Source organism: Heterodontus francisci, chromosome 7 (genome assembly GCF_036365525.1).
Source record: "Heterodontus francisci isolate sHetFra1 chromosome 7, sHetFra1.hap1, whole genome shotgun sequence".
Lineage (NCBI taxonomy): Eukaryota > Metazoa > Chordata > Chondrichthyes > Heterodontiformes > Heterodontidae > Heterodontus > Heterodontus francisci.
Window position 1 is genome coordinate 97,294,188 of NC_090377.1, and position 16,960 is coordinate 97,311,147.

Genomic DNA, 16,960 nt, shown 5'->3' on the forward strand with positions numbered 1-16,960 from the left:
CAGATTTTTATGAATAAAGTATATTTTTGGGGGGAAAAAGCAAGGCTGTTACAAGCAAACACATCTGCAGATATCTCCAATCTCCCCCGCTCAGTTATTGAGCTGGAGTGCAAGTTGGAGACACATAAGGGAGGGGTGCAGTATCTGGACAGTTTGCTCCAGACTTCACTCGCACCTCAGGTGTGCAGGTTCAGAACAGGATTCATGTGACTGATAGTGTGCAGAGTAAGGGGAACCCAGGTGAAGTGCAGAAACAGGATTTGCAAAAGCTGATCCTATTCAACAGGCAAAATGTACTTGTTAACTGTAAATTGTCAAAAGGACAGCCAGAATGCGAACCATGTATAGCAACTTCGAGCAGAAAGCTGTGCAAAGCAGGGAGAGGGAGGAGGAGGGGGAGGGGAAGTGTAAAGCGGTAGTTGTAGGGGATTCAATAATTAGGGGAACAGATAGCATCCTTTGTAAACAGAATCAAGAGTTCCACATAGTGTTTTGCCTACTTGGTACCAGGGTGAGGGACATCTTGAACTGGCTTCAAAGAATATTGGAGGGGAGGGGGAGGATTCAATCCATTTTGATCCATGTGACAAACAACATCAGGCAGAGCAGGCAAGAGTTCCTGTTTGGAAAGTACCAGGAACTACAGGACCTGAAGAGTTATAGACATTCTTATTACCTGAGCCACGTGTGAATTAGCGTTGGGATAAGCAGATTAGGGAGATGAATGAAAAGCTAAAGGAGTGGTGTGGGACAGAGGGCATCCATTTCATGGGACACTGACACCAGTATTGGGACGGGAAGGAACTGTACCATTAGGACGGGCTCCACCTAAACTGGGCTGGGACCACTATCTTAGCGGAAAGGAGAAATAGAGTGGTCACAAGGATTTTAAACTAATAAGTGGGGGGTGGGGGTGTGGGGCGAGTGGAGGGCTCAAGTGGGAAAGGTAGATTAGATAATAGTTCAAAAATAAATGAAAGTGAAGTGAGTATAGTAACTGTCAGAAATTGTGCTTTAGACACTACAGGTAAAGGAAAACTAAAAGATGTAAAGTAATTAAACCAGGAGAGAGAAATAAGAAACATGCGCGTAAAACAGAGCAGAAGTGTTACGGCGTGTGGCCCAAATTAGCGTTCCTTATACTGCATGCATTTATATAAAGAACAAATTGAATAAACTGCAGACACAAATTCAACTAGGAGGGTATGACAAGATAGCTATTATTCAGATATGGTTGCAAGATGGTGAGTACTAGAAATGAAATATACCAGTTTATAAGGACTACAGGAAAGATAGGGAAAATGGTAGAAGGGGAGGAGTAGCACCTCCATGATTAAGGATGAAATTACTTCGGTGATGAGAGGATATAACAAGAGGTAAGCAGGTAGTGGAGACTTTATGGGTAGCATTAAGAAATAAAGGATTTAGGACTGTAGTGGGAGTTGTGTAGAGGCCTCCTTGTAGCAGCTATGAAGTGGTAGATTATATAAATGCAGAAATTAGACAACCATGCAGCAAAGACTAATGGGGGATTTTAACTTTTATTTCGATACTGGTAAGCAGACTAGCACGTCAGAAAACTAGTGAATTTCTTGATTGGGTCCGGGACGTTTTCCATAGCAATGGCCTGGATTTTCAGTCCGGGGTTGGGAACCCGACGCCTGAATCATTTCCGGGTCCTGACCCTGCGTCGTGTCAGCGTCAGAGAGACAATGCAATTTTCAAATGAAAGGGGCCTAATTGGTCTGGGGGCGAGTTTGGCACCTCTGTGGCCTGGAAGCAGGACAGAGTAACCTAGGGCCCTTTTAAAAGGTGAGTGGTAGCCATGACTGCTTGCCATTCATTTTGAGATGGAGAAGCAGGGCGCTCAGAGGGCCAGAACTGGCATGGACAGGTGTCCACAGGCGGCACCATGGTTCTCTGATGTTTTCCTCATGGCTTTAACCGATGCAGTAGCAGATAGGAGAGAGATCTTCCCAGTGTCTGGAAGAAGAAACGCGCCTAGGAACAGAGGGCCTGGACGGAGGTGGTGATAGAAGTCAGCAGCTGAGGAGTGATCAGAAGGATGTTGGTCCAGTATACAAAAAGATGCAATGACCTGATAAGGACTGGAAAGGTGAGTAGCAAGCGACACCCAGGAATCAGGTCTCCAACTCTGTATACGCCAACATGCAGATGAGCTGAGCAGACTGAATATCCATAGTTCTCCCTAACATTGTCAGATCAAGTGTCCAGTTGCACTATTGAGATGTGAGCAACCCTCATATGGGGCACAATTGAGCAGGGGGCATCACTGTGAGCGTAACAGTTCCTGTGAATATCATACTGGAATAGGTGTGGGAGGGCAGCCTACTCATAAATCATTCTCTCCTCATCCTGCAGGATAAGAGAGCGCACAATCCCAAGAAATGTCTTGGAGGGGTGATGGTGTGGCAGACCACCACACTCCCGATGGAGGAGGTGGCACTGGAAACCGCGAGACTGACATTGCGCCACGCTGTGTGTGATGGCGAGATGGGAAGCTATAAAGAGCAGGGTCATTTGATAGCTCCATCTTCTGGTGAAGGGCATGAAGGAAACTCCTGCCCAACGCACATTGTGTCTATACTCTCGCTGTTATCTATGGGGTTGGTTGTGCTGATTCACCTGCTGAGTAGCCCTTTTATTTTTATCACCTTTTTCCGACAGGATCAGTAGTGGAGTGGGAGCAGAGTGTTCCAGCCCAGTCGCCGCCTGCCTCCTCAGTGGGGAGGGACGTTCGAGGGCTTGCACAGTCACATCATTCCTCCGCACCATCCACCAGTGCAGACACATTCACCTAGATTGGGCCTCAATCAAGATAAGAGCGGGGAGCACTGGGTGAGCAGCACATCACACATGAGCAGGAGGAGGAGAGTGAGGCAAAGTCAGCTGTGGGCAGTTCCCCTTGGAGGATGGAGGACTGATACAGCCTCTGGGCGAAGTTGCTGGGCCTCAGGTACCACACACAAGGAGAGTTCTTTTTGGAGCATCAGAGGTAGATGAGCTCCCAAATGTCAGATCTCTGAGGCATTGTGGAGCCACGGGCAGACAATGGAGGAGTCCATGTAGTGCATGTGCACTGTTGTGACTCAGCATTTTCAGCGCATCAGCTCCTCCATTGAGAGTGGTCTTATGGAGAGAAAGAGCCATATGCAGTACCACTCTGAGTGGATGCACCAGCAGCACGCTGATATACACAAACAGAGACACGCTCTGTGGCATTGACCGCTCAGTGTCGCTGATGGCGCAGAGATGCTTGAAGTGGATGCCAGTTGCATCCCAGCCAGAGGCCTCATACAACATGCATGGGTGCCTTGAAAGGGCTGAGGAAGTCAAAGGGGCTGATGAAGGGGCCACCCCTCAGGGAGCACTGGAGTCATCCCTTGCCACCTTGGCCTCACTGACTCAACAACCATCCATATTGCAAGGCCCTGAGACAGAGGCTAACCTTGCAAAGACGCAGGCGGAGCAGCCTGTGGAGGAGCCCCCATGGACACTTCCAAGATGAGGACAGAAGCCACAGGCAGGCTGCCTCCAACTCTTCCTTAGACACAGTGGGAGCACTCCATTGAAGTGAATGGGAACACAAGGGGCCACGCTGTTGGCCTTTATGGGTCACTTGAGTGATGTTTTCTCAATTTGTTTTTTCAGTGACTTTTCCTGTAATAATTGCTTATGCTTTCGATCAGACATGTATGTTATAATTGCTTGATGACAAAAGGAAAATGGAGTTTGGGGAGGTGGGGGGGGGGGGTGAGTGGTGTGGGCGTCTGGGTTTGCTGTGGTGCCATGATCTGTGATGTGGGAGAATGTTGCCGGTGGAAACCCTATTCTCAATAGTTTTGGGTGGCAATTTTGGGTTTCTTCAGATGTATGTGCTTGCTGGATGATTTCCCTCTCAGATGGAAGGTGAGTTACGTCATCTATCATAAGGGCTGAGAGGTGTACAAGTGAAAGGCTGCTGCATTAGTGTGGCCCTTGTGGCCATGCCAGTCTGCTGATTGCCATGCGGCCTGGGATGGCCTTGGCATTCATCCTCCAATGCCTGGGCATTGGACACTGCTGGAGCGCCCCCTTCATCAATCACAATCTGTAACCTCAGCCCAACATAGGCCTCACTCTACCATTACCATCAAGCCAAGGGATCAACCCTGGTTCAATGAAGAGTGCAGCAGGGCAGGAGTAGCACCAGGCATACCTAAAAATGAGGTGTTAGGCTGGTGAAGCTACAACACAGGACTACTTGCATACCAAACAGCGGAAGCAGCATGCGATAGACAGAGCTAAGCAATCCCACAATCAGTGGATCAGATCTAAGCTCTGAAGTCCTGCCACATCCATTCATGAATGATGGTGGACAATAAAACAACTGACTGGAGGAGATAGCTCCACAAATATCCCCATCCTCAGTGATGGGGGCGCCCAGCACATCAGTGCAAAAGATAAGGCTGAAGCATTCGCAACCATCTTCAGCCAGAAAGGCCGAGTGGGTGATCCATCTCAGCAATTTTGATGAGCTGTCTCCTTCCAGGGCCTTACTGTCCTCAAGGTCCAGAACTCTCTGGAGGGACATGTTATGGAGAATACAGCAGACCACCACAATAACAGAGACCCTTGCAGGAGGGTCAGCTGATGAAAGTTCACAGACCTTAAGTGTTAACTCTGTTTCTCTCTCCACAGATGCTGCCAGACCTGCTGAGTATTTCCAGCACTTTCTGTTTATATTTCAAATTTCCACCATCCGCAGCATTTTGCTTTTATTTGGGCACTGGCTGTATCGTCTCTAAGCCTTTGACTGGGGCTCCCACAGAGAGGTCAGTAGTCATCTGTTCAAAAGATTTCCCATGTCTCCTTGGATCCATCCATGCACTTTGGGGGATGGAGTGATGATTCTAGACAGCCTGGAATGGTGGAGGATAAAGGAGTCATAGGAGCTGTCAAGAAACGAGTGCACACATGGAGGAAACTCTTGTTGTGGTCGCAGACCAGCTGGATGTTGAGGGAGTGGAAGCCCTTCCTATTGATGGATCTCACTGGCTGATGGCTAGGCGCCTTGATGGCCACATGGGCGCAATTGATGATGCCCTGCACCTGGGGGAATCCAGCAACGGAGGCGAAACCCAATACCCTCTGTGCCTGTACATGTCTATCTATGTTAAGGTGGATGTAGCCCCCCCCACCTGTCTGAATATGACATCTGTGACGTGTCTGATGGCGTGATGATCTGCTGACTGCGAGATGCCCTAGGTCCGCAGTTGATCCCTGGAACAACCTGGTTGCATAGAAAATCAGGGCGACGGTGACCTTGATGGCTACAGATAAGGGACTGCCAAGGGGGCCGTGAAGCCTTGGGTAATTGTGGATCAGAGCACAAATGTCCGAGACCATCTGCCTGGATAGATACAGCTTCCTACGGCACTGGCTCTGTCATTTGCTGGTAGTTGACTCTTGGGTGGCAGACCCGATGTCTTGGGTAGTGCCTTCTTCACCTTGCAGCCCACCACTATGCACCTCTGGCCTCCTGCTGTCCAGGAGGTTGCATCTGCTGAAATTCATCCTGGCTGCTCTGTCCAATGTCAGAGTAGCCTGTTCCAATCTGAACTCCCTCAGCTGGGCTTTGTGCGTTCACCAGGCCTTTCCCTGCCAACCCCAAGTGATGACAGTGGGCTTGTGTCCTCTCCAGATTCCTGCCACACACCACCTGAGAAAAGCAAGTCTCACAGTTCTAGCAATGGCTACTCTGTGGTGCTTTTTGGAGCAGCTGAGCTTTATTTTGGACCTCTGCATTATGTTAATCAGCCCATCCCATAGCATTCATGGCCCTCTGCATTGTTCACATCTTCTAAATCTGCCGTGCTCCAGACATGGCGTTCTCCCCATGTCCTTCCTTTGAAAATCCCAAGTGTGCTGCTGACAAGCCTGTTAATTAGCTCAGCAGGCAATTAATTGGAGGCAATAATATAAAAGCAAAATACTGCGGATGCTGGAAATCTGAAACAAAAACAAGAAATGCTGGATTCACTCAGCAGGTCTGGCAGCATCTGTGGAAAGAGAAGCAGAGTTAACGTTTCGGGTCAGTGACCCTTCTTCGGAACTGACAAATATTAGAAAAGTCACAGATTATAAACAAGTGAGGTGGGGGTTGGGCAAGAGATAACAAAGGAGAAGGTGCAGATTGGACCAGGCCACATAGCTGACCAAAAGGTCACGGAGCAAAGGCAAACAATATGTTAATGGTGTGTTGAAAGACAAAGCATTAGTACAGATTAGGTGTGAATATACTGAATAAGGAACATCAGCAAGTGCAAACCTGAAGAAAAACAACCTGAAAAAATTAATTGGAGGCATGTGGGCTTGCCGTTCCCTCCCTTATGGTATCCCCTTAAAAATGGTTTTGCGTTCTGCAGATGGCAAGACACGGTGCTGACCTCTGAGATCGCGATCATCAAATTGTAATTGCACCTGCTCCCGCCCCCCAGTAGGCGTTAAAAATCTGGCCCTTGATTCTTTAAAATTAAATTTTATTTAAAAGCTTCTAATTTGGCAGTTTCGCTGGAAAATAAATATTGGGTTGTTCCTAAACTCATATTCAAACTTGGCCAATCTTATGTTGTAGAAGTTCAATAGTTATTACTCTGTTTACTGCAGGAAAATACCCTTTAAACATCTCCACAATTGTTGCCTGATATGAAGAAATAGAAATACAAAGGCGAAAAATTGGAGCTGCTTTTGTTAGCAGAGAGGAGATTAGAAGGGTTATTTGATAGAGGTATCCAAATTTATGAAGAAATGGGAAGATTAGATAGAAACCGAATTGTCAGTGATTGAGGGGTCTCGAATGAGATACATAGATATCAGATTAAATATGAGATGGAGGACTGAGTGCAAGAAAAACTTTACACAGAGGATTGAGAGACTGTGGAATGCACAACTGGAATTAGTGACTGAAGCAAAGACTCTGTCAACATTTAATAGTTCAGATAGATGGTTGGAGGAAAGGGAGATAAAAGTAATGGGAGCAGGGCCTATCTACTACTTATATGGAGGATACCAACACAAGCTGTTTCTGTGTTGTAATTTCTATGTAATCCTATGCATGCTGCCTTGGAGTGGAGTGGAAGAAAGTCATCCTCGTTGCCGAGGGACTGCCTAAGCAGAAGAAGATTTGTCTTCCATATAGCTAGCAACAAAATGGCAGTGTTAGTTGTTAAACTGAATTTCACAATCTAGATACTGTAGTCTCCCACTTAAAAGATGTAGCAAAACAATGGACCACATAATGAGCAAAATAGAGGCCAAATGGCATACTTCTGCTCCTAATTCGTATGTATGTATGTATGTAAGTGGTTGTAAAAATATACATGGCCTCCCTATGGCTGTGTTGGATCTGAGCATAATGTGTTAACTGACTTTCGGTCTCCTCACGATATATTGTTATATTTTAGAACTGTACAGAAGGGAGGAAGCCACTGTCCCATCCCAATCTTATCAGTGCCCTTCTGTGCAGATGAAGGCTGTCATCAGGAACATCAGGCTTTGGGAGGGTGTAGCTTGCAAGCTTCAATGGCGACTCCATCTTTGCTGGTGGCGGGATCTGCAAGGACCTATGTAGAGTGGCTGCCTCTGCTTCTCCCGCTGCTCCTGCAGCTCCATCACCATTTACACTAATTACTAAAAAGCATGGGGTGAAGAGCTACACTCACCCAAATATGATGATTGAGGCGTGTGTCAAAACTATGCCTGAGGTTGTCAACCCTTCATCCATCGTAGCTGCCTTGAAAAGGTGGGAAGGTGGTGTTCTTTCTGAAGACCGAGCAGGTCGTGCACCTGACCCTTGAAAGCGGGCTCACAATGGGCGGGAACTTCCTGCCGGTGGACCCTCTTGAAGCCACTGTGCAACGGATTGTCATTTCAAACATCCCGCCCTTTATCCCGGGTGAGCTCCTCCTCCCTAACCTTCACAACTGGGGGAGGGGATAGCTGGGTGCCTGAGGTGGAGCAGCTGCCCTCGGGCCCAGACCTTGCACAGCAGCCCAGGGAGGGTCCCTCTGCTGTCAACCTTGGGGTTGGGATGGTGGCAGAGGAAGGGCTGCCTGGTGCTCCTAGACTGCCCACTGCACCTTGTGCAGTGGGTGGCTTGGTTGTTAAAGCTGAACAACCCGGAGGAGGACGGTGGCTCAGTGGAGGGCACCAGGAATGATTTGGAGTCCATCGTCAGTGGACGCCTTGGTGCTTCCTACCGAGTCACACACTCTTGCAGAACTCTGGGAATTCCTGGCCAATAGCTTGGGTCACCATGACAAGGTCCAGGCGTCCTGCGACCAGTGGTTGGAATTGCCGCTGCTCGTCAGGTTTATCTGCTTCGCTGTAAAGACCGCGGGCACGAGCAGGGATGTGAGCCAACATAAGCTGCGCCAGCTGAAGGTGTTCCTCACTGGGCTGCTGAGAGAGTGGAGGATCATAAGTATAGGTGGGGTTGCACAATACTCTTGCCATGAAGCCAGCCATAGCCAGCCTCAACATCAACAGCAGCAGAAAGGCACAGATTTCTCAACTTCTCGCTCCTTAAGCAAGGGAGGTCTGTTCCCTTGGGGAGCGTGCTTCCTGCAGGAAACCCACGCCATTCTGGGAGAAAAGGCCACGTGGCTCCTGGAGTGGCAAGGATGGGGCTACATGAGCCACATGGCCTCTAATTCAGGCAGGGTGTTTACTCCTCAGGTTGGCATGCAAGCTAGCACTTTGAAATAACGTTCACTCATCTTGACTTCATTGATGCTGGTGAGTGCATTATCTTCGTGGGGGTTTCAACTATACTGTTGAGACAAGGAACCGCTTCGGTACTTTGCACAGCCTGGTAGTAATGGAGGGGTGAGGGATTTGGTTGAGTCCTACAACTTGGTGGACGTCTGGCAAAATCTCCACACTGCTTTTACTTCCATGAGGTCTGGAGGAGAAAGGTCCAGAATCGACCGCCTTTACAGTTCTCGAGCAATTAGAATGGGAGGTGCTCGACCTGGAATCCCATCTCACTGAAGATGTCAAGGACCCAGTCCTGTGGAAGGTATATGAAGAGAAGATGGGCGAGCTGAAGGACCTGCACATTCATGATGTTGGGAATCTGGTTCCTCCAGGACCTGGACTGCGTCTTCCCCTTCTTCTACTCAATGGGAAGAAGGCAGAGGGTCCGTATGCAACTCTTGGGGCTGGTGACCAAGAATGGATTACTGGTCTCGAATCTGTAGGGCATCAGTGCCCAGGCCTGAGCCTATTACAGTACTTTGTTCTCTCTGTTAATTGTATTTTTGTTATGTTTAATTGTAGGCAGGTGCTGGACATTAACTAGATTCACTTGTGCCCTATATAGAGACACTGACTTAAACTGTGATTGTTGGTGTTTGTTTGTAATCTGTAACTGTGTAAAAGAATGCTTATAAACCTGTATAAAGATTGGCTCCAGTTATATCCTTCAGCAACTGGCTTTCTGCAACAAGGTGCACAGAATTGGGGTTACAATGTTGTAGCCTTTTTTCTGATTCACACTTATGTTTACCTTGGCTCACCAATGGTAGAAAAGGCTCACGATTACTTCCCTGTATATTTTAATTGGTGCTGCTTTACACAAGAACTAGGAGGAGTAGGCCATTCAGCCCTTCGAGCCTGCTCAGCCATTACCCTTACGAAAGCTTAAGAGGATCCAGGTTTTCGGGCATGGTTTCTCTTTATAGATGCTGATGGACCTGCTGTGAGTCCTGCCTATACTGGATTTATTTGGATTTCCTGCATTTGCAATTTTATCTTTATTTGTTTTCACACTGAGAACATCTTCCACCATTGGACACGCTCCATTGTGCTAAATGGGATAGATTCAGAACAGATCAAAACAGGGCATCCATGAGGCTCTGTGGGCCATCAGTAGCAGCAGAAGCATATTCCACCACAATCTGTAACCTCATGTCCCGGCATATCCCTCACTCTGTCACTAATGCAAGCCATGGGACCAAACCTGGTTCAACACAGAGTGTAGGAGAGCATGATCAGGAGCAGCACCAGGCATATCTAAAAATGAGATGTCGACCTGGTGAAGCTCCAACTCAGGCCTACATGCATGCTAAACAGTGGAAGCAGCTATACACAGAGCCCACAACCCACAACCAATGGATCACGTCAAACTCTGCTGTGCCACCACATCCAGTTGTGAACTGTGGTGGACAATTAAATAACTAACGGGAGGAGGATGCTCCATGAACATCCCCATCCACAATGATGAGAGAGCCAAGCATGTGATTGCAAAAGACAAAGTTGAAGCATTTGCAAACATTTTCAGCCAGAAGTCCTGAGTGCATGATCCATCTCAGCCTCATGAGATCCCTCCAATACCAGAAGCTATTCTTCAGCCAAGTTTATTCACTCCACATGGTATCAAGAAACAGCTGAACACACAGGATACAGCAAAGACTATAGGCCCTGACAACACCCAGCTATTGTGCTGAACATGTGCTCCAGAACTAGATGTGCCACTGGCTAAGCTGTTCTAGTGTTGGTACAACACTGGCATCTACCCAAGAAAGAGGAAAATTGCCCGGGTATGTCCTGTCCACAAAAAGCAGGAAAATCCAATTTGGAAAATTACTGCCCAATCAGTAAACGGGTGGAAGGGGTCGTCGACAGTTCTATCAAGCAGCACTTACTCAACAATAACCTGCTCAGCGATGCTCAGTTTGGGTTCCACCAAGACCATTTGGCTTCAGAGCTCATTACAGCCTTGGTCGAAACATGGACTAAAGAGCTGAATTCCAGAGGTGAAGTGAGAGTAATTGCCCTTGACATCAAGGCAGCATTGGATTGAACATAGGAACATAGAACTCAGGAGCAGGAGTAGCCCATTAGGAGTAGTCCCCTATTCCAGTCTCCCCCACAAGAGATCAGATCTAAACTCTGCAGTCCTGCCACATCCAGTCGTGAACGGTGGTGGACAATTAAACAACTAACAGGAGGCTCCACAAATATCCCCATCCTCAACGATGGGGGAACCCAGCACATCAATGCAAAAGACAAGGCTAAAGCATTTGCATCCATCTGTGGTTGTTGCAGGTCTATCATCTCAGTCCCAGGATATCACTGCAGGAGTTCCTCAGGGTAGTGTCCTAGGCTCAACCATCTTCAGCTGCTTCATCAATGACCTTCCCTCTATCACAAGGTCAGAAGTGGGGATGTTTGCTGATGATTGCCCAATGTTCAGCACCAATTGTGACTCCTCAGATACTGAAGCAGCCCATGTCCATATGCAGCATTGAGAACAGGAGAAATTATAACGGGCAATAAGGAATTGTTTAAACAATTACCTTGTATCTGTTTCCACAGTAAAAGACAGAAAAAAACATTCTAAAAGTAATGGGGAGCCAGGGTCTGCTGGAAATGGGGGACTTAAGGATATTAGTATTAGTAAAGAAATAGTACTGAAGAAATTAATGGGACTAAGAACTGACCAAGTCCATGGACCTGATGGCTTACACCCTCGTGTTTTAAATGAAGTGGCTACAGAAATAGTAGAAGCACTGATTTTGATCTCCAGAATTCCCTACATTCTGCAACAGTCCGCATGGCTTGGAAGGTAGCAAACGTAACTCCAGTATTCAAGAAAGGAAGGAGAGAGAAAACAGATAACCACGGGCTAGTTAGCCTGATATCAGTAATAGAGAAAATCCAGAATATATTATTGGGGATGTCATAACAGCACACTTGGTAGAGTCAACACGGATTCATGAAAGAGAAATGCTTGATAAACCTGTTAAGAGTTATTTGAGGTTAACTAGCAGGGTAGATATTGGGGAACCTGTGGATGTAGTGTATTTGGATTTTCAAAAAGCATTCGATAAGGTGCTGCACAAGAGATTATTATACAAAATTAGGGCTCATGGGATTAGGGGTAATATATCAGCATGGACGGATTAACAGCAGAAAACAGGGAGTAGGAATAAATTGGTCATTTTTTGAGTTGGCAGGCTGTAACAAGTGGGGTATCGCAAGGATCATTGCTTGGGCCTCAGCTATTTGCAATCTATATCAATGACTTAGATGTTGAGCCAAATGTATCCAAGCTTGCTAATGATCAAAAATTAGGTGGGAAAAGAATTTATATTGGTTAAGTGATTAGGCAATAAGATTGCAGGTAGGTAAAATAGAAAAGCAGAATATTTTTGAAATGGTGAGATACTGGAAAATATTGGTATTCAGAGGTATCTGGGTGTCCTTGTACATGAATCACAGAAAGTTAACATGCAGATATAGCAAGCAATTAGGAAAGCAAATAGTATGTTAGCCTTTATTACCAAAGAATTGGAGTATAAGAATGAATTGGTCTTACTCAGTTATATAGGACCTTGGTGAAAACACCTGTAACTGTGTATAGTTTTGGTCTCCTGAACTAAGAAAGGATATACTTGCGTTTGAGGGACTGTGAAGATTCACTAGACGGATTTCTAGGTTGACGGAATTGTCCTGGGGGGAGATTGAGTAAGCTAGGTCTGCATAGAGTGTCAGCTGTGGTTCAGTTGGTAGCTCTCTTGCCTCTGAGACAGAAGGCTCAAGTTCCACTCTAAGACTTGAGCACAAAAATCTACTGCAGTCCTGAGGGAGTGCTGCACTGTCACAGGTGCTGTCTTTTGGATGAGATGTTAAACCGAGGCGCAGTCTGCCCTCTCATGTGGACGTAAAAGATCCCGTGGCATTATTTTGAAGAAGGCGAGTTATCCCAGGTGCTCTAGCCAATATTTATCCCTCAATCAACATCATAAAAACAGATTATCTGGTCATTATCACTTTTCTGTTTGCATGAGCTTGCTGTGCAAAAGATTGGCTTCTGTCTTTTCTACATTACAACAGTGAAGTCACTTCAAAAGTACTTAATTGACTGAAAAGTGCTGTGGGATGTCCTGTGGTCATGAAAGGAACTATATAAATGCAAATTTTTATATTCCTAGAGCATAGATGAATGAGAGGTAATCTCATTGAAACATATAAAATTCTTAAGTGGCTTGACAGGGTAGATGCTGGGAGGATGTTTCCCTTGGTTGGGAAGTCTAGAACTGGGGGTCACAGACTCAGATTAAGAGGGGTCAACTATTTAGGACTGCAATGAGAAGTTTCTTCATTCTACTGAAGAGAGCTGTGGATGCACAGTTGTTAAGTATACTCAAGTCAGAGATTGGCAAATTTTTCAATGCTAAGGGAATCAAGGGATAGGGGATAGCATGGGAAGGTGTAGCTGCGGTAGAAGATCAGCAATGATCTTACTGATGGTGGAGCAGGCATGGGCCGAATGGCCTACTCCTGCTCCTACATCTTGTGCTTTTCATTCTTTTAATGGGTTTTTATTGTCTCCCTCAGATAAACTTTATTTATCATCCACCAATTCTCGGCATTTCCACCTTTTCAGATGTCTGTTGGGCTGGATTTTCCTCCAGTATGGGTTTGCCTGCAGTGGAGGGTCACAACCCTCTGCTCCAACCCTGATAGGATACCAACCTTTTATCCTGAGCCATGGCTCGTTGCGCACATAGAGCTGCCTCTTGGTGCCTGCCTTATCACTAAGAGGGAGCCTGCCGCTGTAAAGGAGCAAAATGTCAAAGGCACAGGCAAAGGGAAAAACAGCCTCAAATAAAATTTTTAAACTTTTATGAGGCTTTTCATGAGCTGACCAACCTCCCAAAAAAGGTAAGAGAATAGCGAAGTGAGGGAGGGAAGCCCACTACGAGGCACTCTTCATCTCTGGCTATCATTTAAATGGATCAGGACAGGAAAGCATTGTGAGGGGTTCTGAAGAAGGGTCACTGCCCTGAAACGTTAACTCTGCTTCTCTCTCCACAGATGCTGCCAGACCTGCTGAGTATTTCCAGCATTTCTTGTTTTTATTTCAGATTTCCAGCATCTGCAGTATTTTGCTTTTATTAAAGCATTGTGAGGCTTTTGTCCGTGCTGTGGTGAGAAAGGGAAATTTATTGGTGTACTTGTGGAGGTGGGGATGTGGCTATAGGCCACCATACCTGATTTTCCTTTTTTCCTATGATTTTGGGTGGTATACAAAGAAAAATCCAGTCCATTAACTCCTTTAAGTGATAGAAGTCAGCATTTATGATATTTGACTTTTACCTGTTCTTTTCGGCCTTCCCTTTATTTTGTTCAGACCTATTAAAACAACTTTATCACCGAGTCTGTAGTTCTGATAAAAGGTTTATGTCTAAAACGTACATCTGTTTTTTTCTCTTCACAGATTCTGCCAGTGCTGCTGTGTATTTCAAGCATTTTCTATTTTCTTTAACAAATCCTTCTTGTTCAGAGACTTTTGGAACCTACAGACTTTTTCTGTGAAAGCAAGTGAACGTGCCTACTGCTAATGTCTCTGGAAAAGAAATTAAGAACCTGCACCAAGTTGAGACTATGATGCTGCAAAACTGAAGACAAGCTGACACAACGTATATAGTTTCCATTCCGAAGGAATCTCCCCCTGCTCAACTTAAACACTAAGAGGTGGAGGTCATTCTAGATTATAATACGGAGGTCAAACACACTGATAGATTCAATTTCTACTCATGCTTTAAAAGAAAAACATTTTTAAGGCTGAGGAACGCAAGTAACAGGAACGGGGCTCCCTTAAGGTCTCAGGGGTAAAGTTTCTGAGCCATCCTGGCTCTAAATCCAATTCTTGGTTTGTCCTCAGTTAAAGGGTTCCGATGCCAATTGCCAACGGTTCAATGGCATTGGAACAATTGCTTTCAGTGCTCTTCAAGTGGACAAGGGTAATCCAGTCAGGATGATCCCTCCTAATTACTACAGTGACTCCGTACTACAAAGTGCTTTTATATATGGATGTTGTGTGAAATCAGCTCAGCTGTAATGAACTGTACAGCTGAAAAGAATGCTGCCTGTCATTGCATAAGTTCACCTGTGAAAAATAGTCAATTCGGCACCAATGAAACCATAGACCAGCATGGAGTGAACACTTTCAGAAACAGGCAGGAGGAGGAGGAGACAGAAAAAATATCAAACGGGAGAAAAATTCAGCAGCATTAACTTTCATTCTACTATCTTCAATCATATAGTGTTCACTAAACACACCATATTATTTTAACAAATATAACAACAATCTGATTAAGTACACTGAGCTGGTTACTACAGAGTGACTGGAAATTTTTCAAAAGATTATGAGCTAATTGTTTTAGCTTTCTGTCAGAATTTGAAGCACCAACAGACACTGGCTGCTCTATTTCAAGATTGCTGCCAGCTGGGGGTGTTTATTTGACTTGGGAACAGCAAACAACCCAGTTTAAGCTGAGGTGCTAACTTCAAGTAGTCTGCACCCTGGGCAGAAGGCTCCTGTATTGTAAACAGAAACATAATGGCACACTCAGCACAGACATTCAATTGATGATATGCATGAATTCTTACTTCATGAAACTGAAGTAAGTGGTTGACTTTGGAACCTTTTCTGAAGTTGCTTTGTTTAAATTAAACAGACTTCAATCACAATTGCTTTCCTTACACTTCTGGAGGTGTTAAATGTTAGTGCTATGGAACAATTATGTACTTGATTAATTTGAAGACTATTGGCTGTGATGTGTATAAACAATTGTTTAAACAGCTATCTGGCTTTTTAAAATCAAAGTGACTATTAAAAGATCTTCTAATTCTGCACTATTAACAACAACCGGGTTTCAAACAGAAACAACAACAAAGCAAAAGAGACTCACCAATGTCCAAAGTGAAATCCAGCAAAAGATATTCATATGAAATATCAGTCTTTGTTTCCACTTGTGGTCTCTTTAGAGTAGAAAATATTTTGCCAGGGCTACTATCATCAGAATCTTCCAGCTTTCGTAGCCCACAACCCATGGCAGGATCTGCAAATAGACAGATTCAAGAACTACTCATGAGTTCTGTGACTCTGATTTCAACAAAGGGCAGTTATAATTTCTGTTATGCCTTCTGGCTTCTATAAATCCTGAAATCAGTTAAAAGTGAAACTGGGCCCCTGAACTCTCAAAAACAGGAGAACTGTTCCTCTATGTATTTTTTAAAGCCATATGTCACGTTTTGCATTTTCTGCATTTGAAACACAAACCCCATATGTATGGAGTAAAAAGTTAGCTACAATCATTAATGCTGCACACAAACAGCTCCACTTTATCACAGCCTTTCATGCCACGTCAGTCTGGACTAAGGCCCTTAATAGTGTAGTAGTGGACACAAGTTTTCTTCCCCCCCGACAGACTTAAACTGGGTAATTAACAAGTAAACAAAAGGCAAGAATGAAACTTGGAAGGAATTACCTGCGATGAGAAGAAGTGCTCTGGAACCAGTCAGATGGCTGTCCAAACAGCAAATAGAAACCCCGTCTGAAGTAGAAAGCTCCAAAATGGTTGTAGACTAAAATCATTTCCAGAAAGGAAGTAAAATCCCTGAGAGGAAACTGTTTCTGGCATCTGAGAGGAATGGTTAACACACTGAGAGGTTTGGATTCTGCTGAAATCATTCATTTGCAGATTGGAGCATAGTTCCTGGATACTTGGAAAACCACATCAAATCAAGAGTTTGTTTCAGGAAACTAATTTGCCATGTACGATAAGAACAAACTGATAAAAGACTATTAAAACAGTAAGAAAATATTATTAATAGTTTTGTCATGGTTTTACAGGAAGAACTTCCTGGCTAAACTTAAAAATAGTGGATTAGGCAGATTGAACTATAGAAGTCATCAAGCTTTCTGACAATGCTGCAATGAATTCAAATAAAAAAAACCTTCGGGATTACAGTATTTGTACCTTTTGTATTTTTCATAAATCAGGAAATTACGTGAAGAAAAATACATGTTGATGAAATTCCTTAATCATTGCAAACAGAATTATTTCCTCCATGCAGAGGGCAAGGATTTTAAAAATACATG

General features: G+C 45.0%; 1 protein-coding gene across 3 annotated transcripts in view; it reads right to left on the bottom strand.

Annotated features, from left to right (window-relative positions):
• rftn2 (raftlin family member 2) overlaps nucleotides 1-16,444 on the bottom strand; it is a 112,669-nt gene extending 96,225 nt beyond the window's left edge. The window contains exons 1-2 of one of the 3 annotated variants that reach the window (XM_068034601.1): nucleotides 16,347-16,444; nucleotides 15,768-15,917 (exon numbers count right to left, since the gene is read on the bottom strand). In XM_068034601.1, coding sequence (XP_067890702.1) covers nucleotides 15,768-15,909 — 142 coding nt within the window. In that variant the 5' untranslated portion in view covers nucleotides 15,910-15,917; nucleotides 16,347-16,444. Of the gene's footprint in view, nucleotides 1-15,767; nucleotides 15,918-16,346 lie in introns of those variants that run through there. The other 2 variants (XM_068034602.1, XM_068034599.1) reach the window with 2 other exon arrangements.
• Nucleotides 16,445-16,960: the final 516 nt, after the last annotated feature.